The sequence below is a fragment of the Balaenoptera acutorostrata genome, chromosome 12 (genome assembly GCF_949987535.1).
Source record: "Balaenoptera acutorostrata chromosome 12, mBalAcu1.1, whole genome shotgun sequence".
Taxonomy (NCBI): Eukaryota; Metazoa; Chordata; class Mammalia; order Artiodactyla; family Balaenopteridae; genus Balaenoptera; species Balaenoptera acutorostrata.
The window spans coordinates 58,965,478-58,990,027 of record NC_080075.1 but is presented as its reverse complement, the minus strand read 5'-3'; the positions used below and the strand labels follow the sequence as shown (position 1 = coordinate 58,990,027).

Here is a 24,550-nt window from a genome sequence, read left to right as displayed (position 1 = left end):
TTATAGAAAATTTATGAATTTTCCTTTTTTTGTGTTCTACTATTTTTCATTGGTTGTATTTTTCTTTTTCTAACTGTGTAAGAAAGCCGAATATATATCACACCTCTTCCTAAATAATATGGTTTATTATCGTTAGTTTCTGTTTTAAAAGTGAAAATAGATTTATTAATTTTTACTGATTAAGAAAATAAATGCTCCTTGTAAAAATGTAAGCACTACAGAAAAGTATAAAGTAGAAACTCAACACCTGAAATCCCATATCTTTAATTAAAGCAGTGATCTCCTTTAAGCTAATCAGGGATTATTCAGGTGTCAGTAATAATGTGCTCCTCTAATTGCACCCACGTGTGAGTAATGTCTGTTGGTTAGGTGTAAGGCTGTCCTTTGAGAGTTCTAAGCCTGGCTCCCTGGCTGCCTTGCCCACCCCCTCATCCCCCCTCCCCCCACAACCCCTTTTCTTGAGAAAATGAGTGGACAGAAGTTTATTTTTATTTTTTCAATTATAAAAGTGAATGATGTTCATGGGGGAATTGCTGCAAAGCAGAAAGTAAATGAGATTATCATAGCATTGTAATAGCAGAAAATTTGGAAAAAACCTAAAAGTTCATCAGCAAGCAGTTGATGAATGAATTGAGGTATATTTAGTAATGGGGTATTACTTTACAACAATGAAAATGAATGAATTAGGGCTATATGTAGCAAAGAGGTAAACCTCAAAAACAATGTTGAGTAAATACATACAGTATGGTCACTGATAAAAAAATTTTACAATGTGCAAACAATGTCTTATTTCATTAATGGGCATATATATGCATATGCGTATTATATATATATGTATGAGTTCTGGGAATGTGTATTGATAAAATTTATTTCCTTAAAAAAATGAACCAAGAGACTTCCTTGGTCCAGTGGTAAAGAATGCGCCTTCCCATGCAGGGGACGTGGGCTTGATCCTGCTCGGGGAACTGAGATCCCACATGCCACGGGACAGCTAAGCCCGAACGCCCCACAACTAATGAGCCCACGCACCTCAACTAGAGAGCCTACGTGCCGCAAACTACAGAGCCCGTGTGCTCTGGAGCCATGTGCCACAGCTAGAGAGAAGTCCATGCACCGCAATAAAGAGCCTGTGAGCCGCAACAAAAGATCCCTCGTGCCGCAACTAAGATCTGATGCAGCCAAAAAAAAAGAAAAAAACAAATATGGCAAAATATTATCTTTTTAATTTTTTTGATTTATTTATTTTATTGAAATATGGTTGATTTACAATAGTATATTAGTTTCAGGTATACAACATAGTGATTCAATATTTTTATAGATTATACTCCATTTAAAGTTACTACAAAATAATGGCTAAATTGCCCTGTGCTGTACAGTATATACTTGTTGCTTCAAACATGGCAAAATATTAGAATGAGGTAGATCTGGACATGATTACAAACGTCTTCATTATATTCTCTAATTTTTTGTTGAATGTTTTTTATAATACAAAGGACAAAAGGGTCTTAGCCCATCCTTAACACTGTTCATAGTGCCAGTCACCGTGGAAGTCATACATCGTATCGGTGGGTAGGCATTTAGACTCCAGAGCCCACATGCCTAGCCACTAACTGATTAGATGAAGAGACTTGATATATATACATTGTTGGGGAGGAGCCAGTCAGTGGAATAGAGGAGACTGAAGATTCGGGAGTAGAAATGAATCATTGGTGGAACCTCTGCCCTAGAGACTCCAGACAGGTTATCTGGATTTTGTATTATGTAGTAGATTTTGCAGTTTCAGATTTGATTTTCATTTTTTTTTTTTCCTTTTCCTGATTACGACGGGCCATGTTTTCTTTTTTCTTGAAGCCAGCATGAGAGGCACCAAGGAGAAGCACCTAGTATCTTTTTCAACTTTTGTTTTTTTTAAGAAAAATCTAAATACAAATTAAACCCAGTTAAGCACCACTGCACATCCCACCAGAATGGTTAAAATTTAGAAGACTGGGCTTCCCTGGTGGCGCAGTGGTTACGAATCCGCCTGCCAGTGCAGGGGACACAGGTTCGAGCCGTGGTCCGGGAAGATCCCACATGCCTCTGAGCAACTAAGCCCCATGTGCCACAACTGCTGAGCCTGTGCTTTAGAGCCTGTGAGCCACAACTACTGAGCCCGCATGCCACAACTACTGAAGGCCACGCGCCTAGAGCCCGTGCTCTGCAACAAGAGAAGCGATTGCAGTGAGAAGCCTGCACACCACAACGAAGAGTAACACCCGCTCGCTGCAACTACAGAAAGCCCACGCACAGCAACGAAAACCCAACGCAGCCAAAAATAAAAAATAATAAAAATAAATACATAAAAAAAAAATTTAAAAGACTGACAGTGCCAAGCACTGGTAAAGATGTGGGACAACCAGCACTCTCATATTCTGCTGGTTGTAGTGCAAGTTGGTACAGCTGCTTTAGAAAACCGTTTGCTGTCATCTAACACACATATCCCTTGTTTCACTCCTAAATATATACGCAGCATAAATGCATACACCTGTGTGCCAAAAAGATACATATACAGATGGCAGTAATGGCACTATCCATAGTAGCCCCAGCTTGGAAACACATGTCCATCAACAATAGAGTGGGGGTGGGGCATCGTGCAAAGTAATGCTCACAGCAAGGAAATGAACGAACACAGCTCATTCACAGCCGGCACCATGGGTGAATCCACAGACATAGTTTTGAACAAAAGAAACTGGATATGAAAAGTGTGCGTAGCGTGTGATTCTGTTTAAGTTTTCAATTGAGCAAAACTAATCTTTGATGTTAGAATCTGGGATGCTGGTTCCCTTCCACTAGGAAGTAGTGATTGGGAAGGAACCCGAAGAGTCGTCTGGGTGCTGTCATGATCTGTGTCTTGACCTGGATGCTGGTGACATGGATGCATTGACTTTGTGGTAACTGAATAGCTGTACAACGTGTACTTTTTGCATGTGTTTTATATTTTAATTAAAACCTTAAAAAAAAATCTCTTCCTCAGCTAACATGTTTAAAACACACACAACAAGCGGGAAGCCTTACCTTCATTTCACGCTTTATTTCTTTTTTAAAAAAATTTATTTATTTATTTATTTAATTTTATTTTTGGCTGCGTTGGGTCTTTGTTGCTGCACACGGGCTTTCTCTAGTTGCGGCAAGTGGGGGCTACTCTTCGTTGCGGTGTGCGGGCTTCTCATCGCCGTGGCTCCTCTTGTTGCGGAGCACGGGCTCTAGGCACGCGGGCTTCAGTAGTTGTGGCACGTGGGCTCAGTAGCTGTGGCTCACAGGCTCTAGAGCGCAGGCTTGGTAATCGTGGCGCACGGGCTTAAGTTGCTCCACGGCATGTGGGATCTTCCTGGACCAGGGCTCGAACCCGTGTCCCCTGCATTGGCAGGTGGATTCTTAACCACTGTGCCACCAGGGAAGCCCACACTTTATTTCTTGAAGTTAGGGTTCTCTGTGTATGGGAAGGCCTTCTAAATCATTAAATGAAAATCAGTGTTGTGGTAATTGTTTTTTTTTTTTTTTTTTTTTTGGAAATCTGTTATATATTGAGTCCTTGAAGGAAGAGGTTGCTGCAGTTGATGATATCTCATTTCAAGGAAAAATGTTATTGGGATTTCACCATTTGGGCTAAAAAAGTGGTCAGAACTTGCTTTGCAATAATAGTCAAATTCTGCATCAAATTTATTTCTCATTTTTGAAGCACATTTGGAAACCAACTTGTTTATTCCATGGCATTTCATTATAGATCTTCCCATTCTTTATGCCACACAAGCCTCTTTTTCTTAATTGTTTTAAAAAAAATATTTATTTATTTATTTTGGCTGCAGTGGTCTTAGTTGTGGCATGCGGACTTCTTAGTTGTGGCATGCGAACTCTGAGTTGCAGCATGTATACGGGATCTAGTTCCCCGACCAGGGATCGAACCCAGGCCCCCTGCATTGGGAGCATGGAGTCTTACCCACTGGACCGCCAGGAAGTCCCTCTTTTTCTTAATTTAATTGTAATGACACATATGTGTAGTGAATTGGCTTGTCAATTCTTAAATCGCAAAGAAAATACTTTTTGTCTGATTTGATTCTTAAACATCAAAGAACTTGCTTGACTTTTACAACCATTCATTTACTACCCAAATGTGTTTTTTTTAAAGATAAAAAAACAGTGCCTTAATCTTTCCTCTTTGTTTGTGTGGTTTATCCAGTGCTGTCGGGACATTTGCTCGAGCCCTTGATTGCAGCAGTTCTGTAAGGCAGCCTAGTTTGCATATGAGTGCAGCTGCAGCTTCTCGAGACATCACCCTGGTAAGATGCTTTTTGAAATTTGGGAGTTATTATTTCTTCTGCTACTTGTTTAATTTAAAAGCCAATATAGCAGTGTTGTAGATGTGAGAACTTCCTGGCTCTAAGCCCTGCTGACTGTTAGGTTGATTCGGCTTGGCTGGTTGATTAACTCAACTCGGTGTCTCATTCCTAAGTCACCCCTTGTGTTTGTGAGCTGGGACAAGTAAGAATGACTATTCACAGAGTAGGTACAAAATTATAAAAAATATTTTGGGGAAAACAATTCAATATTCTGATTCATCTGTTTTCACTTTGGTGCTTTTTTGGTGTATTCCATCTACACCAAAGTACATAAATAGTTGTAGCTCACACATAGTGCTTTACAATTTTTTTAAGTGAAAGTAGCCATCTCTTGAAACCATTGCTATAGGAGTTATTCTTTTTTTTTTTTTTTTTTTAGGAGTTATTCTTTTGTCATGCCATTAGTCAGTATTAAATATTTAAAGTTTTGTTTTGTCTGTTCATTAGAAAGAGGTTCTGTTTTCTTAAATTATTTCATTATATTATGGTTGCTATCTTTTAAGGCTATTTCCTTTCTTCCCTTGGTGATCAAATGAGGCTTCCCACGTTCAGCTTAATTATACCACTGATGCCCGCTGTGGCTGGGCATCGGGCTTGGCACTTGCTTCCTTGTCTGCACCCTCCAGCAGAGCAGACCTGCATGTTTTTGCCTATTGAAGTTCCTTAACTGTATTGATTGTCACTCCCTCTGAGATAGGCATGGTAGGATGCTCATATTACAAATGAGGAAACTGAGGTATGGCAAGGTTAAGTTGTTTGATATTCATTACTCGTAATAAAAGTTAGCATTTTGTTTTCTGATGGAATGGAATACAATGATAGGTTTTATTACTTTCTCATTATATTCCAATTTGAAATGTTTTCCACAAAATATTTATCATGATAATGTAAAAACTTGTACTAGAATGCACAACAAATTTGTTTCTTATAATTCTTTCTTGTATTTTTGTACAATTATAGATTATGATGAAAGCATTAATAGTCTATAGCCTTTAAGGAACCCTTTTCTCTATCCTTTCTCAAAGACTAGAATGTTGTTTGCAGAAACAAGTTTTGTTCTCTCTGTTGGTACATTAATATTTTATGAAAGTTTAGGAGTTTCAAAATAGGTTTGTATTTTGGTTGTTTAGCACTTTTAGAGTGCTTTTTTTTTTTTTTTTTTTTTAAGATTTCTTTATTGATTGATTGATTGATTGCTATGTTGGGTCTTCGTTTTTTTTTTTGTGCTATGGCTTTCTCCAGTTGTGGCAAGTGGGGGCCACTCTTCATCGCGGTGCGCGGGCCTCTCACTATTGTGGCCTCTCTTGTTGCGGAGCACAGGCTCCAGACGCGCAGGCTCAGTAGTTGTGGCTCACGGGCCTAGCTGCTCCGCGGCATGTGGGATCTTCCCAGACCAGGGCTCGAACCCGTGTTTCCTGCATTAGCAGGCAGACTCTCAACCACTGCGCCACCAGGGAAGCCCTTTTTTTTTTTTAAGAGTGCTTTTTTGAAGATGCAAGAGTACACTTGTCACTTTGTAACAACCTTAAATCCTGTCAACAGATATTTATGTGAACCAGAACTACATGGAATCTAATCACTACCTGTTTAAAAAATTTTTTTCCCAATTCTAAAATTAGTGTATTCTTATTATGAAAAAATTTTAAAAGTAAAGTACAGCAGCAGCCAAAAAAAAAAAGTTTTGTCCTCATTACCCAGGGTAGAATATTCTTACCATTTTATGTTTCCTTTCAGCCACTTTTTGTGCATTGCAAACAATATACTAGCAAATTACAGAATAGTACAGAAGATAATATAATAAAATACTATGCAATGCCACCTAAAGCAGTTGTTAACATTTTAGTTCTTTGGATTAAACAGATTTTCAACCACTATATTAATGATGAAATCTCTAATATTCTCTCCCTAATCCTATTCCCCATCCTCCATCTGTACCCCTGGCCCTGATCATCCCTGCCTCCTGACAAGAGGCAGCCACTATATCAAATCTGCTGTGTATCTAGTCTGTGTTTTTCTAGTTTTACTATGTATTGATATTTCCAAAAACAACATGAACATTGTTTTACATGTGTTTAAATCTACTTTGTAACATTTTGCTATTTGCTTATTAGTGAGATGTAGCCATGTTAATAAATATGTACCTCTTTCACTCATTTTTAACTCCTTGGTAGTATTTGTAGTATTCTTTCATAGAATACTACACCACATTATTTATGTATTCTCTTACCAATGAACATCTGGAGTGCTTTAAAAACATTTTCCTTTGCTATTACCCATAATGCTGCATTGGAAATTCTAACACATGTCCTTTCTGAGCATGTGTGCGAGCTTTCTAGGCTGTAACTAGAATTGGAATAATTATTCATAGCGATTCGTAGGGTGGTGCTCATTTTCAGTTGGACCACGTGCTGCCAAATTATTCTATTATACACCATACTAGAAATTTATAATCCCACAAGCAGTTAATGACTGTTTTTCTTTCTGCATCTATTTCCTTACATTGTCTTCAACACTTGGACAGTTGGTATGTTGAGACTAAAATTTTTTACTAACCTGATTCTGCCTCATTTTAATTTGTATTTCCCTGATTACTTAATGAGGCTAAGCATATTTTCATATTGGCTCTTCAGATTTTTTCTTCTTTGTATTTTAGATTCATGTATCCTTTGTCCATTCTTCACTTACATTATTATTCTATTTTTGTCTAATAGTTTTAAAGTTTTATTCATATTTAAGACTGTAAATATATCTGGACTTTATTTTTAAGAATGGAGTGAGGTAAGGGTCTAATTTTGTTTTTATCCATATGGAAAATTAATTATTCCAGCACCTTTTATTAATTTGTTATTTCCTCATGATTCTGTAATGCCCCTTCTATCTTATTTCATGGTCCTAGATATGCTTAGGATTCTTAATCCATTCTCTTCTGTTTCATTGATCTATTTGTCCCTGTGAAAGCACTACAGTATAATAAATTCCAATAGCTGGTAAGACAAGTTCCACGTCACTTTATTTTTAACATATAGGTGAAGTTATTTAAAATAGAGTTTTATATTTTGTCTCCCCTCTACCCCATGTTTTTCCTAACAGTATGATATAAACACTCTTTCATATAAGAATCTGCAAAGTTTTTTTCTAATCTTGCATGATCTTGCCTTGTATATACTGTTACTTATGTAGCCAGTGTCTTGTGACTTAACACTGTTCTTAAGAGATAATGCTTCCCAGATTATAAAGGGGGGTGCTATCTCTGTTGTAGTCCAGCAAATTCCCTCTACACTGAGGGGCTAGAGTGCAAAGCCTGTTCCTGAGATGGGATAGAGCTCTTGTGACAATTGGGGCTGGGATTTGCCTGAAGATGGGCCTGACAGGTGAAGAGCAGGTGTGTTGGCTCTTGGTTCACAACTGCAGCGACTCTCTGCTTCCCACTGCTGGTGACTGCTGGGACAGCAGATGAATTTCTTTTGGAAGAGGGCAGAGTCTTCAAGAATCAGTGTTTGTTTTTGTCAGTGAAGGCCATTATAAAAGAAACATTTTAAAGGGCATACAACCTTTATACCTTAATTGGTTTAAATATCATTTTGTGTGTGTTGTCTGTAATACTTGCCTGTTATGCTCCTTCTAGTACTTTCACACCCTCCAGTGTTTCCGTCTCTTCTGTTTTATTTCCTTTCATACTTAGCAATTTGGAGTCACCTTTTAATTGCATTATTATCTTAAATTATTTACTACATTTTAAATTTTTTTAAGCAAAAATATACCCAGAGGTTTAGGAAATTTTGTTTTATCTTGTTTGTACAGATGGTTTCAGAGATAGGATTTGGATCTTGACTCCTGCTGAGGAGTTCTCTCCACTAGATTACCTCTTCTGTTTTATTCTTGTTAAAATGGCTTGGGTTTAAATATCATTGTTGTCTGTCTTGGATCAGGCAGCACTGAAGATTTGTTTTTTAAATTTATTTTTGTTTTTTTAATATTTATTTATTTATTTATTTATTTATTTACTTTGGTTGTGCCAGGTCTTAGTTGAGGCATGCGGGATCTTTAATTGTGGCATGCAGGCTTCTTAGTTGCAGCATGTGGCATGAGAACTCTTAGTTGTGGCATGCACGTGGGATCTAGTTCCCCAACCAGGGATTGAACCCAGACCCCCTGCATTGGGAGCACGGAGTCTTACCCACCGGACCACCAGGGAAGTCCCTTATTCTTTTTTTTTTAATTTTTAAATTTAATTTTATTTATTTTTTTATACAGCAGGTTCTTATTAGTCATCCATTTTATACACATCAGTATATACGTGTCAATCCCAATAGCCCAATTCATCACACCCCTACCCCCACCCCCCAGCCGCTTTCCCCCCTTGGTGTCCACACGTTTGTTCTCTACATCTGTGTCTCTATTTCTGCCTTGCAAACCAGTTTATCTGCACCATTTTTCTAGATTCCACATATATGTGTTAATATAAGATATTTGTTTTTCTCCTTCTGACGTACTTCACTCTGTATGACAGTCTCTAGATCCATCCATGTCTCTACAAATGACCCAGTTTTGTTCCTTTTTATGGCTGAGTAATATTCCATTGTATATATGTACCACATCTTCTTTATCCATTTGTCTGTCGATGGGCATTTAGGTTGCTTCCATGACCCGGCTATTGTAAATAGTGCTGCAATGAACATTGGGGTGCATGTGTCTTTCTGAATTATGGTTTTCTCTGGGTATATGTCCAGTAGTGGGATTGCTGGATCATATGGTAATTCTACTTTTAGTTTTTTAAGGAACCTCCATATTGTTCTCCATAGTGGCTGTATCAATTTACATTCCCACCAACAGTGCAAGAGGGTTCCCTTTTCTCCACACCCTCTCCAGTATTTGTTCTTTGTAGATTTTCTGATGATGCCCATTCTAACTGGTGTGAGGTTATACCTCATTGTAGTTTTGATTTGCATTTCTCTAATAATTAGTGATGTTGAGCAGCTTTTCATGTGCTTCTTGGCCATCTGTATGTCTTCTATGGAGAAATGTCTGTTTAGGTCTTCTGCCCATTTTTGGTTTGGGTTGTTTTTTAATATTGAGCTACATGAGCTGTTTATATATTCTGGAGATTAATCCTTTGTTCGTTGATTCGTTTGCAAATATTTTCTCCCATTCCGAGGGTTGTCTTTTCATCTTGTTTATGGTTTCCTTTGCTGTGCAAAAGCTTTGACGTTTCATTAGGTCCCATTTGTTTATTTTTGTTTTTATTTCCTTTACTGTAGGAGGTGGATCAAAAAAGATCTTGCTGTGATTTATGTCAAAGAGTGTTCTTCCTCTGTTTTTCTCTAAGAGTTTTATAGTGTGTGGTCTTACATTTAGGTCTCTAATCCATTTTGAGTTTATTTTTGTGTATGGTGTTAGGGAGTGTTCTAATTTCATTTCTTGACATGTAGCTGTCCAGTTTTCCCAGCACCACTTATTGAAGAGACTGTCTTTTCCCCATTTGTATATCCTTGCCTCCTTTGTCATAGATTACTTGACCATAGGTGCATGGGTTTATCTCTGGGCTTTCTGTCTTGTTCCATTGATATATGTTTCTGTTTTTGTGCCACTACCATATTGTCTTAATTACTGTAGCTTTGTAGTATAGTCTGAAGTCAGGGAGTCTGATTCCTCCAGCTCCGTTTTTTTCCCTCAAGACTGCTTTGGCTATTCGGGGTCTTTTGTGTCTCCATATAAATTTTAAGATTTTTTGTTCTAGTTCCGTAAAAAATGCCATTGGTAATTTGATAGGGATTGCATTGAATCTGTAGATTGCTTTGGGTAGTATAGTCATTTTCACAATATTGATTCTTCCAATCCAAGAACATGGTATATCTCTCCATCTGTTGGTATCATCTTTAATTTCTTTCATCAGTGTCTTATAGTTTTCTGCATACAGGTCTTTTGTCTCCCTAGCTAGGTTTATTCCTAGGTATTTTATTCTTCTTTTTGCAATGGTAAATGGGAGTGTTTCCTTAACTTCTCTTTCAGATTTTTCATCATTAGTGTATAGGAGTTCAAGAGATTTCTGTGCATTAATTTTGTATCCTGCAACGTTACCAAATTCATTGATTAGCTCTAGTAGTTTTCTGGTGGCATCTTTAGGATTCTCTATGTATAGTATCATGTCATCTGCAAACAGTGACAGTTTTACTTCTTCTTTTCCAATTTGTATTCCTTTTATTTCTTTTTCTTCTCTGATTGCCGTGGCTAGGACTTCCAAAACTATGTTGAATGATAGTGGTGAGAGTGGACATCCTTGTCTTGTTCCTGATCTTAGAGGAAATGGTTTCAGTTTTTCACCATTGAGAATGATGTTTGCTGTGAGCTTGTCATATATGGCCTTTATTATGTTGAGGTGGGTTCCCTCTATGCCCACTTTCTGAAGAGTTTTTATCATAAATGGGTGTCAAATTTTGTCAAAAGCTTTTTCTGCTTCTATTGAGATGATCATATGGTTTTTATTCTCCAATTTGTTAATATGGTTTATCGCATTGATTGATTTGTGTATTTTGAAGAATCCTTGCATCCCTGGGATAAATCCCACTTGATCATGGTGTATGATCCTGTTAATGTGTTGTTGGATTCTGTTTGCTAATATTTTGTTGAGGATTTTTGCATCTATATTCATCAGTGATATTGGTCTGTAATTTTCTTTTTTTGTAGTATCTTTGTCTGGTTTTGGTATCATGGTGATGGTGGCCTCATAGAATGAGTTTGGGAGTGTTCCTTCCTCTGCAATTTTTTGGAAGAGTTTGAGAAGAGTGGGTGTTAGCTCTTCTCTAAATGTTTGATAGAATTCACCTGTGAAGCCATCTGGTCCTGGACTTCTGTTTGTTGGAAGATTTTTTTTTTTTTTTAAACATCTTTATTGAAGTATAATTGCCTTACAGTGGTGTGTTAGCTTCTGCTTTATAACAAAGTGAATCAGTTATACATATACAATATGTTCCCATTTCTCTTCCCTTTTGCATCTCCCTCCCTCCCACCCTCCCCATCCCACCCCTCTAGATGGTCACAAAGCACCGAGCTGATCTCCCTGTGCTATGCGGCTGCTTCCCACTAGTTATCTATTTTACATTTGGTAGTGTATATATGTCCATGACACTCTCTCACCCTGTCACATCTCACCCCACCCCCTCCCCATATCCTCAAGTCCATTCTCTAGTAGGTCTGTGTCTTTATTCCCGTCTTGCCACTAGGTTCTTCATGGCTTTTTTTTTTTCCCCTTAGATTCCGTATATATGTGTTAGCATACTGTATTTGTTTTTCTCTTTCTGACTTAACTTCACTCTGTATGACAGACTCTAACTCCATCCACCTCACTACAAATAACTCAATTTCATTTCTTTTTATGGCTGAGTAATATTCCATTGTATATATGTGCCACATCTTCTTTATCCATTCATCTGTCGATGGACATTTAGGTTGCTTCCATGTCCTGGCTATTGTAAATAGAGCTGCAATGAACATTTTGGTACATGACTCTTTTTGACCTATGGTTTTCTCAGGGTATATGCCCAGTAGTGGGATTGCTGGGTCGTATGGTAGTTCTATTTGTAGTTTTTTAAGGAACCTCCATACTGTTCTCCATAGTGGCTGTATCAATTTACATTCCCACCAACAGTGCAAGAGTGTTCCCTTTCCTCCACACCCTCTCCAGCATTTATTGTTTGTAGATTTTTTGATGATGGCCATTCTGCCCGGTGTGAGGTGATATCTCATTGTAGTTTTGATTTGCATTTCTCTAATGATTAATGATGTTGAGCATTCTTTCATGTGTCTGTAGGCCATCTGTATATCTTCTTTGGAGAAATGTCTATTTAGATCTTCTGCCCATTTTTGGATTGGGTTGTTCGTTTTTTTGTTATTGAGCTGCATGAGCTGCTTGTAAATCTTGGAGATTAATCCTTTGTCAGTTGCTTCATTTGCAAATATTTTCTCCCATTCTGAGGGTTGTCTTTTGGTCTTGTTTATGGTTTCCTTTGCTGTGCAAAAGCTTTTAAGTTTCATTAGGTCCCATTTGTTTATTTGTGTTCTTATTTCCATTTCTCTGGGAGCTGGGTCAAAAAGAATCTTGCTGTGATGTATGTCATAGAGTGTTCTGCCTATGTTTTCCTCTAAGAGTTTGATAGTGTCTGCCCTTACACTTAGGTCTTTAATCCATTTTGAGTTTATTTTTGTGCATGGTGTCAGGGAGTGTTCTAATTTCATACTTTTACATGTTCCTGTCCAATTTTCCAAGCACCACTTATTGAAGAGGCTGTCTTTTCTCCACTGTATATGCTTGCCTCCTTTATCAAAGATAAGTTGACCATATGTGTGTGGGTTTATCTCTGGGCTTTCTATCCTGTTCCATTGATCTATATTTCTGTTTTTGTGCCAGTACCAAACTGTCTTGATTACTGAAGCTTTGTAATATAGTCTGAAGTCAGGGAGCCTGATTCCCCCAGCTCCATTTTTCGTTCTCAAGATTGCTTTGGCTATTCGGGGTCTTTTGTGTTTCCATACAAATTGTGAAATTTTTTGTTCTAGTTCTGTGAAAAATGCCAGTGGTAGTTTGATAGGGATTGCATTGAATCTGTATATTGCTTTGGGTAGTAGAGTCATTTTCACAATGTTGATTCTTCCAATCCAGGAACATGGTATATCTCTCCATCTATTTGTATCATCTTTAATTTCTTTCATCAGTGTCTTATAATTTTCTGCATACAGGTCTTTTGTCTCCTTAGGTAGGTTTATTCCTAGATATTTTATTCTTTTTGTTGCAATGGTAAATGGGAGTGTTTTCTTAATTTCACTTTCAGATTTTTCGTCATTAGTGTATAGAAATGCAAGAGATTTCTGTGCATTAATTTTGTATCCTGCTACTTTACCAAATTCATTGATTAGCTCTAGGAGTTTTCTGGTAGCATCTTTAGGATTCTCTATGTATAGTATCATGTCATCTGCAAATAGTGACAGCTTTACTTCTTCTTTTCCGATTTGGATTCCTTTTATTTCTTTGTCTTCTCTGATTGCTGTGGCTAACACTTCCAAAACTATGTTGAATAATAGTGGTGAGAGTGGGCAACCTTGTCTTGTTCCTGATCTTAGTGGAAATGGTTTCAGTTTTTCACCATTGAGGACAATGTTGGCTGTGGGTTTGTCATATACGGCCTTTATTATGTTGAGGAAAGTTCCCTCTATGCCTACTTTCTGCAGGGCTTTTATCATAAATGGGTGTTGAATTTTGTCGAAAGCTTTCTCTGCATCTATTGAGATGATCATATGGTTTTTCTCCTTCAATTTGTTAATATGGTGTATCACATTGATTGATTTGCGTATATTGAAGAATCCTTGCATTCCTGGGATAAACCCCACTTGATCATGGTGTATGATCCTTTTAATGTGCTGTTGGATTCTGTTTGCTAGTATTTTGTTGAGGATTTTTGCATCTATGTTCATCAGTGATATTGGCCTGTAGTTTTCTTTCTTTGTGACATCTTTGTCTGGTTTTGGTATCAGGGTGACGGTGGCCTCGTAGAATGAGTTTGGGAGTGTTCCTCCCTCTGCAATATTTTGGAAGAGTTTGAGAAGGATAGGTGTTAGCTCTTCTCTAAATGTTTGATAGAATTCACCTGTGAAGCCATCTGGTCCTGGGCTTTTGTTTGTTGGAAGGTTTTTAATCACAGTTTCAATTTCATTACTTGTGATTGGTCTGATCATATTTTCTGTTTCTTCCTGGTTCAGTCTTGGAAGGTTGTACCTTTCTAGGAATTCGTCCATTTCTTCCAGGTTGTCCATTTTATTGGCATAGAGTTGCTTGTAGTGGTCTCTTAGGATGCTTTGTATTTCTGCAGTGTCTGTTGTAACTTCTCCTTTTTCATTTCTAATTTTATTGATTTGAGTCCTCTCTCTCTTTTTCTTGATGAGTCTGGCTAATGGTTTATCAATTTTGTTAATCTTCTCAAAGAACCAGCTTTTAGTTTTATTAATCTTTGCTGTTGTTTTCTTTGTTTCTATTTCATTTATTTCTGCTCTGATCTTTGATTTCTTTCCTTCTGCTAACTTTGGGTTTTGTTTGTTCTTCTTTCTCTAGTTCCTTTAGGTGTAAGGTTAGATTGTTTATTTGAGATTTTTCTTGTTTCTTGAGGCAGGCTTGTGTATCTATAAACTTCCCTCTTAGAACTGCTTTTGCTGCATCCCATAGGTTTTGGATCGTCGTGCTTTCATTGTCATTTGTCTCCAGGTATTTTTTGATTTCTTCAGTGATCTCTTGGTTATTTAGTAACATATTGTTTAGCCTCCACGTGTTTGTGTATTTTACATTTTTTTCCCTGTAATTCATTTCTAATCTCATAGCGTTGTGGTCACAAAAGATGTTTGATATGATTTCAGTTTTCTTAAATTTACTGAGGCTTGATTTGTGACCCAAGATGTGATCTATCCTGGAGGATGTTCCATGTGCACTTGAGAAGAAAGTGTAATCTGCTGTTTTTGGATGGAATGTCCTGTAAATATCAATTAAATCTATCTGGTCTATTGTGTCATTTAAAGCTTGTGTTTCCTTATTTATTTTCATTTTGGATGATTTGTCCATTGTTGTAAGTGAGGTGTTAAAGTCCTCCACTATTATTGTGTTACTGTGGATTTCCTCTTTTAGAGCTCTTAGCAGTTGCCTTATGTATTGAGGTGCTCCTATGTTGGGTGCATGTATATTAATAATTGTTGTATCTTCTTCTTGGATTGATCCCTTGATCATTATGTAGTGTCCTTCCTTGTCTCTTGAAACATTCTTTATTTTAAAGTCTATGTTATCTGATATGAGTATTGCTATTCCCACTTTCTTTTGATTTCCATTTGCATGGAATATCTTTTTCCATCCCCTCACTGTCAGTCTGTATGTGTCCCTAGGTCTGAAGTGGGTCTCTTGTAGACAGCATATAGATGGGTCTTGTTTTTGTATCCATTCAGCAAGCCTGTGTCTTTTGGTTGGAGCATTTAATCCATTCACGTTTAAGGTAATTCTCGATATGTATATTCCTATGACCATTTTCTTAATTGTTTTGGGTTTGTTTTTGTAGATCCTTTTCTTCCTTGTGTTTCCCACTTAGAGAAGTTCCTTTAGCATTTGTTGTAGGACTGGTTTGGTGGTGCTGAATTCTCTTAGCTTTTGCTTGTCTGTAAAGCTTTTGATTTCTCCATCGAATCTGAATGAGATCCTTGCCAGTTAGAATAATCTTGGTTATAGGTTCTTCCCTTTCATCACTTTAAGTATATCATGCCACTCCCTTCTGGCTTGTAGCGTTTCTGCTGAGAAATCAGCTGTTAACCTTATGGGAGTTCCCTTGTATGTTATTTGTCATTTTTCCCTTGCTGCTTTCGATAATTTTTCTTTGTCTTTAATTTTTGCCAGTTTGATTACTATGTGTCTTGGCGTGTTTCTCCTTGGGTTTATCCTGTATGGGACTCTCTGTGCTTCCTGGACTTGGGTGGCTATTTCCTTTCCCATGTTAGGGAAGTTTTCGAGTATAATCTCTTCAAATATTTTCTCGGGTCCTTTCTCTCTCTCTTCTCCTTCTGGGACCCCTGTAATGTGAATGTTGTTGCGTTTAATGTTGTCCCAGAGGTCTTTTAGGCTGTCTTCATTTCTTTTCATTCTTTTTTCTTTATTCTGTTCCGCAGCAGTGAACTCCACCATTCTGTCTTCCAGGTCACTTATCCATTCTTCTGCCTCAGTTGTTCTGCTGTTGGTTCTTTCTAGTGTAGTTTTCATTTCAGTTATTGTATTGTTAATCTCTGTTTGTTTGTTCTTTAATTCTTCTAGGTCTTTGTTAAACATTTCTTGCATCTTCTCGATCTTTGCCTCCATTCTTTTTCCGAGGTCCTGGATCATCTTGACTATCATTATTCTGAATTCTTTTTCTGGAAGGTTGCCTATCTCCACTTCATTTAGTTGTTCTTCTGGGGTTTTATCTTGTTCCTTCATCTGGTACATAGCCCTCTGCCTTTTCATCTTGTCTGTCTTTCTGTGAATGTGGTTTTTGTTCCACAGGCTGCAGGATTGTAGTTCTTCTTGCTTCTGCTCTCTGTCCTCTGGTGGATGAGGTTATCTAAGAGGCTTGTGCCAGTTTCCTGATGGGAGGGACTGGTGGTGGGTAGAGCTGACTGTTGCTCTGGTGAGCAGAGCTCAATAAAACTTTAATCTGCTTGACTGTTGATGGGTGGGGCTGGGTTCCCTCCCTGTTGCTTGTTTGGCCTGAGGTGACCCAACACTGGAGCCTACCTGGGCTCTTTTGTGGGGCTAATGGCGGACTCTGGGAGGGCTCACACCAAGGAGTACTTCCCAGAACTTCTGCTTCCAGTGTCCTTGTCTCCACGGTGAGCCACAGCAAACCCCTGCCTCTGCAGGACACCCTCCAACACCAGCCAGTAGGTCTAGTTCAGTCTCCTATGGGGTCACTGCTCCTTCCCCTGGGTCCCGATGCACACACTACTTTGTGTGCGCCCTCCAAGAGTGGAGTTTTTGTTTACCCCAGTCCCGTCGAAGTCCTGCAATCAAATCCCACTAGACTTCAAATTCTGATTCTCTAGGAATTCCTCCTCCCGTTGCTGGATCCCCAGGTTGGGAAGCCTGATGTGGGGTTCAGAACCTTCACTCCAGTGGGTGGACTTCTGTGGTATAAGTGTTCTCCAGTCTGTGAGTCACCCACCCAGCAGTTATGGGATTTGATTTTAGTGTGATTGAGCCCCTCCTACCATCTCATTGTGGCTTCTCCTTTGTCTTTGGATGTGGGGTATCTTTTTTGGTGAGTTCCAGTTTCTTCCTGTTGATGATTGTCCAGCAGCTAGTTGTGATTCTGGTGTTCTCACAAGCGGGAGTGAGAGCACGTCCTTCTACTCTGCCGTCTTGGTTCCTAATCCCCTTATTCTTTTTTAACAATTCATTTTATTTTATTTTATTTTGGCCACGCCGTGCGGCATGCAAGATCTTAGTTCCCCGACCAGGGATCGAACCCACACCCCCTGCAGTGGAAGTGTGGATTTTTAACCACTGGACTGCCGGGGGAGTCCCCAAGATTTGTTCTTTTGTCTGCAACATTTATGTGTGCTTTTTTTTTTTTTTTTAATATTATTTATTTGGTTGCACCAGCTCTTAGTTGTGGCCAGCGGGCTCCGCAGTTGTGGTATGTGAACTCTTAGTTGCAGCATGCATGTGGGATCTAGTTCCCTGACCAGGGATTGAACCCAGGCCCCCTGCATTGGGAGTGTGGAATCTTATCCACTGTGCCACCAGGGGAGTCACCATTTATGGGTCTTGGTTTCCTGCTCTAACTATTCTAGGTTCAACTTCACTTGGACTTTTTCTGTATGTTCTTGTGTTGAGATTATATTATTTTCAGTTGCAGAAAATTGACATCTTTTAGAAGTCAAAAGCAGGAAGAAGTCATTGTCTCTTGTTATTTCAGATGCCATGACCTGCACCTTTAATCCTGTTTGCCTGGTGGTATCATGCCTTCTACTTTGATGTTAAAATATAAGATCTCGAGGCATTTCTGTAAAAATGAATGGAAGTGGTTAAAAATTAGTAATATGTTGATGAGTTTTGCAGATTGTTTTCTAAGAGCAACATATGAAAGGCTGCTAAGTTGTTTTGTGCCATTAAATGAAAATGGATTCATTGTTTAGTTGAATTTGAAGAATTGGGCTCTTATTTTTCTTTCAGTGTTCACAGGCCTGCACAGGTCAGGTTAGTACTTTTCTCTATCAGGTGACCAGCCCATGGATCTGGAGACCATGGAGAGGGCAGGGTTGTGGAACTGCTGGGACCTGGGTAGCTTGTTCAGGTGATTTTCTCTGTGGCTTGTCCTGTGAGGACTGCAGTTGGCTTTCATCATTCCTATCTGACACATCTGTTTATCCAAGACAATATATGCCACTTATCAAATCACCAGTAATATTTTGGGAGCAGGTAATTAAGCTGCCTGCAGGATTGTTGGATATAACTTCCTCATTTTCAGGTAGCTGGGCTGTGAATTTCAAACATGGCTAGTCTAAGACATATAATGAGATTTATAATTGTTAAAACATTAAAGCCACAGAGACTTCATAGATTTCACCTTCGTTTCAGTAAAATGGGAAGTATACTTAGTGCAATTTGCAAAGAAAAAAAAATTAGTGTGCAGTAATCCTTACATTCACTCCCCTGTCCCCCTGCATTGTGGATACAAAATTACTTAGAACAAAGTAAACCCTGAAGTAGTTACTTAAGTAGTAGTTCTTGGACTTTCTAGCCTGTTACTTCCTGTTCATGACTGGAAGGGCCAAGTGCCATGTGCACTGTTAGGGAGCTATTGCTGGAACAAAGCCTCTGTCTCGGAGAATAGGTAATTGCAGAGATACTGGATTTCTCTTTTGTCTGGACTCTGAGGACTAAAGCAGGTTGGAGGGTAGGATTCTAGATAAAAGCTTTTTGAGTTTTTGGGGGCCTTAGAAATCTTCTGGGATAGACTATATTAGAGATAATGGTTAAGTAACTTATATAAGACTAGAAACTTAGGTTTCCTCATGCTAAATTCTGGTTCTAAGAAAGGTCAGGCTATGTTGATTAGTAAGGAGGAAATTGCATGCTGGAACATCTCTAATTCTGTATTATATCCGGTCTTTTAAAAATGCAATTCTGATTTTGCTGTCCCCTATCTTATATCCTCTTAGTGGCTTTCAGTTGCACTTAGGGCAAAAACCCAGATCCTTAAAACAGTCCCCAGGCCTTGGCAGTCACCATTCTACTTTACATCTCTCTGGATTTGACTACTCTAGGTACCTCATGTAAGTGGAACCATAAAATATTTGCCCCTTTGTGGCTTGCTTATTTCACTTAGCATAACATCTTCAAAGGCCATCCATGTTGCAGCATATGTCGGCATTTCCTTCCTTTTTAAGGCTGAATAATAATCCACTGTATGTGTATATTACATTTTGTTTATCCATTCATCTGTCAATAGAAACTTGGGTTGCTTCTACCTTTTGGCTATTGTGAATAATGCTGCTATGGACCTGGGTGTACCAATGGATTTACTTTTGTGATTCTGTTTTTCCCCTTAGATCTATAGCTTTTGATCCTTATAGCCTTATGCAAGTTACATAACCTCCCTGTGTCTGAGTTTCCTCATCTGCAGTGGAAATAAAATCTATCTGCCCTGAGGTTATGGATTGACAAGAAGAGGGTATGCACACATACCCCTATAAGTTGCTGATATATGTATCCAAGCATATAGAACTTGATGGAACTGCACTGGCTCCCCAGAGCATGCCTTGGGCCTGGGCCCCTGCATTCTCTGGAGCGGCGTAGAGCTCCCTGTGCCATTGGCTGTCCAGGTTGGGTGGAAGACAACTGATTTATTGCTATGTCACAAGTCTTTTTGAGCTTCCATCAATATTCTGGAAGAAATTACGTTCAGCAGTTCATGCACCTTCGTTTAAGGTAATGTTTACAAACACTGGGCTCTTCTGGCCCTTGAGGCCCCGTCCTCACTAGGAGAGAAAGTAGGTGGTGCCTCAGTGTCCTCCTCCAGCCTCTGGAAAAGTCTGTCTCTGACTTACCTTGTGATATCAACTTGAGGATTAAACAGGATAATACTTGTAGATCATTTGGAACAGTATCTGGCACAATGTAAGAGCTCAAAAATATTAGTTGTTATTGTTGAGCTGATGATAACAATGATGCATTCCCCGCCCCCCCCATCTTTGCTGAGTCTCATTTACTTTCTTCTGATTTTATAGCATTATCGATTGTCTCAAAGTGGTTTTTTCATGCCATATTTATTATCATTGTAGTAGGTTATCAAGTTTGAATATGGTCATTAGGCTATAATTAACCACACATATTAATATAATTGTTACAAGGAAATCACTATACAGTTTAAAATCTTCCGCTTAAAACAAGCTATACTTTTTACAATAAAAATTTTCCCATCAAGAAGAACTTAGAAAAGATAATTAACTTATTTTTCTGATAAGAGAAAGTTGATTTAACCAACAATAGTTTTATTCTTCAGTTACTCTTTGTAAAAATGCCAGCTGTTGACCATGCACTTCACTCTCTTTATTTGTGATTCCTGTTCAAATCACACACTTCATTTAGGGCTTTGAGGAATTGAGAACAGTTTGGAAATCATAGTCATTACATCGTTTATAGAAATTGTACTCAGCAGAATATATGAATCTTTTGATTAACATTTTAGGCATCAACTTACATAAAAAAATCTAGTCTTCAAAATGAATATAAAATTGATTAAATGAGAATTCATATAATTTTTAAAACTCAGTTTGCTAAAACTTATGAGTACTATCCATGTTTCCAAGACTGTAAAATTAGAATTTGAACTAATGGACTACCACTGCAGTAAAAAATATGAAACGTGAAATTTTCCTTCCTTCTAAATACATCATTAAGGCAATAATATTCTACATTAGGCACATTTCCTTTTTGTCTGATGAAGTATTGCAGATAAGAATTTTAAAATGATATTAAACGGGCTTAGAGACACTGCAGACTGTCTTAGGGGGAATTGTTTGCTTGTGTTAAGGTCTGTTTATCCATCTCTTTCTTTTAAATTTAAGCTTAAATTTGTTTTTGTTTTATTTTTTGTTTTGAGTGTATGTCGCCTTTTACTTTACTTTTCTCCCATGCATTTGACAACTAATACAAGAAACATTAGAAAGTCACTGTAGAATTGAACTATGGAGAAATATAATGAAAATTGTTTTAACTTCTTTGTCTAGGGTGAAGAGATTTGGATTTTACAAGTGTGAGTTAATGAAGGCTTGTTATAATTTCTTAAAACTTGTTATTTTTGTATTTTGAGACAATACAAAAATAGTACTAAGACTTCCTGTATTCCCTTCACCCAGATTCCCCAAATGTTTACATCTACCATGTTTCCTTTATCATTCTTTCTCTGTATACATATTATTATTATTTCTGAACAGTTTGAGAGTAAGTTACAGAATGGATGTCCCTTTATCGCTAAGTATTATTTGAGGAGGTATTTCCTAAAAGAACAAGGATATTTTCTCACTTAACCACAATACAATTTGCAGATTCAGGAAATGAACATTGTTATAGTACTATAACAATTGTACTATAACGATTTAAAAGTACTAACAATTTATAGTACTATAAATCTGGCTTTAGTCAGATTCGTAGTTGTCTCCGTAATGTCCTTTATAATAAGAGAAAAAAATTTTTTTTTCTCATTCAAGATCTACTTGAGAATCACTTACTGCATTTACTTGTCATATCTCTTTAATTTCCTTCAATCCTGAACGGTTCTTCATTTTTTCTCTCTTCTGTGACCATGGCATTTTGAAGAGCACAGGCCATTTATTTTGTAGCATGTCCCTCCATTTGGGTTGTGGTTATAATTTGATTAATAATTAGAGTAAGTTTTTATTCTATTAAAGTCCCTTTTGGTCAGTTACATCAGGAGATTTTCCATTTTGCCTTAGGTTTTCCAATTTTTCATAGGTTTTTTTTTTTGGCCACATGGTGCAGCTTGTGGGATCTTAGTTCCCTGACCAGGGATCGAACCTGGGCTCCAGCAGTGAAAGCAGAGAGTCCTGACCACTGGACCACCAGGGAATTCCCTGATAGTTTTTTTATTAGGAAAATTTTTGATGCCTGTAGTTATAAATAGCTTTTTATTCCTGTTATTGTTTATGTGTCATTTCCCATTTTTTCCTTGATAGTTTTGCCAGAAATTTCTCTTTTATTGTCTAGAAGAATGAAATTTTAGTTTAGTTGATCTTCTTTATTGTATGTCTGTTTTCTATTTAATTTAGTTTTGCTCTTTATTATTTTCTTCCTTCTACCTTTCTTTGGCTTTACCCTGATATTAACTATACCAGCTTTACAAGACCAATTTTTAGCCCATTAATTTCATTTATCTACTTTTCTGTTATTAGTAATTAAGATTATAAATGTCCCTCTGTATCTCATATTTTTATATGTAGTATTTTCTTTATCACTTGGTTCTAAGTATTTCCTAATTTACTTTATAATTTTGCATTTGACTGAGAGTTAATTTCCAAGGAAATGTGGTTCTATCTAAATAAATAAATCTAAATTGCGCTGGGGGTTGTGATCAGAGAACATGTATGACACCAATTATTTTAACATATCGTGATTTCCTTTAGGGCCTGGAATATAATCTTCCTGAGGCTTTTGCTCCCTAGGTCTTGCCCACTTTCACCTCAGCCTAGTCACAGCTAACTTTCTGTTTGGTCTGTTCTCTCTTGTAGCAGTTTAGAAAACACCTCAAAGTTAAAGCTCGGGTCAGTGTGGAAGCTCATCTCTCATACTTCCTCTTCCTGAACGATCTTAGCCTCTCCTTCTTGCCTGCATTGCTTATTCTCCAGTGTCTCCACATAGTTGTATTCCATATTTGCCTGGTTTGTGTCTGGAATCAGAGCTGGGGGGAAGAACCCACAGTTATGCTCAGGGTAGGTTTGGAAGTGACATTAGGGCCATGGGGCTACTATGGCCTGCCGCCCCTGGAGCTTTCTCGTGATAATAATCAAAAGGTATGAGTACACATAAGAACATAGCTCTTGGGTGTCTTATAGATTGATCTGAGTGAATGACAACCAAGTCTTAACAAATCTGATTAGGAGTGAGGGATTTTGCTTTGAGTACTGTGCATTGAAGCAAAAGTTGACTGGATGGCATACTTCTCATATATATAAATTTTTGCCTTGATCGTGGTTTGAGGTTTACTCATGAGAGTTTATATTTCTACTTGGAAAAAACCATATGCTCATTAATTTTAAAATAGATTTGATGGTCTGAATGCTATAATTTGTGCTGGAGTTATACATGTAAAATTTTTGTAAAACTCTTAACTGAGCAAATCAGTAGTATTGAATATATATGGGTATCAGTTAGCTATTGCCAAAATAATGTTACATGTTACAGATTGGGTTCCTGGGAAACAGATTCTGAGAGGAGATTTGCATGCTGGAAGTTTATTAGGGAGTACTCTTGGGATCAACACCTGTGGAAGAGAAGGGAAGGAGGCAGGATTGAACAGAGGGAGAAGGTGGGCTCTGATACAGTGTGAGTGAAGGCCTCACCCTTTACACTCCTGCATCATTGGAAGCTGGCTGCCCCAGGAAGAGGGCATGACCTTGGGCGATGAACCTTTCTTAATTTGAGATCATTCCAAAGAGGAGCAGCAGCTGTAGGCTGTTTGCTCACAGCATTTGTAAGCATTGGGTGAATAAGCTCTTAATTCTCAAAAGGGAAAATGCAGTATCTATTACAATGCCCAGAATTTCATTGGCTTATAAACAACAAACATTAATTTCTCATGCACCCCTGTACAGATTGTCTAGGATTCTGCTGAACTGTACTGTGCTGATTCGGGTGAGAAGCTGCAGGTTAGGTCCACATCTGGTCCATGTATCTCTCATCCTCTGTTGACAGAAGTCAGTAGCACAAGTCCAAATGCACGGACTCATGTCAGGGCTCTGTTATGTCACACATCTTAACAGCCAGTTGGCCACACAAGTCACATGGCCAGGCCCAACCTCAGCAGAGTGGAAGAATATGCTCCCTTGGAGGTCCAGGAGAGGGAGTGAATTTTTGCCAAACAATGGTCCAGTTTACCCAAGTGTGATTCTGCTTAATGAACAAAAGATGAGAATTCCACTGCCAAGATTTCATTGTCACTCTTTCTCCTAAAATACTTCTGTTTGTCATCTCCATCTGTTTTGAATGAGATGAAATGTGACAACACCTTCACCACTATTTGGCAGAGAGAACAGCTTGTGCTGAGTTCTTATGATTTTTAAAATTTAGATTTGAATGGATTTGTGTGTATCTATATCTCTATTGAAAAGATGGTATCTTTGCAAAGTATTTATCTGGAGGGAGGATTTTCAGTTTCAAGTTCTTTATCTTATTTTAAATTGAGGTATACATATAATAAAGTGTATTAAGTACACTTAGGTGCACAGCTTATAAATTTTTACCTATGTCTACATCCATATAACCACCACCCAGATGTAGATGATGAACAGGGTTCCCTCATGCTTCTTCCCAGTCAATGATCCCCTCTTCTGAGGTAATCATTATTCTGACTTTTCTCATCATAAATTAATTGTTATTTTTC

General features: G+C 38.0%; 1 protein-coding gene across 5 annotated transcripts in view; it reads left to right on the top strand.

The window, feature by feature from the left end:
• MTA3 (metastasis associated 1 family member 3) overlaps window positions 1-24,550 on the top strand; it is a 162,931-nt gene that overhangs the window by 83,398 nt on the left and 54,983 nt on the right. For all 5 annotated transcript variants that reach the window (XR_009009946.1, XM_057558457.1, XM_057558455.1 and 2 more), the window contains exon 8: window positions 4,217-4,316. Coding sequence is in view for 4 of the 5 variants with exons in the window: in XM_057558457.1 (XP_057414440.1) it covers window positions 4,217-4,316 (100 nt within the window). In the remaining variant the exon portion in view is untranslated. The remainder of the gene's footprint in view (window positions 1-4,216; window positions 4,317-24,550) is intronic.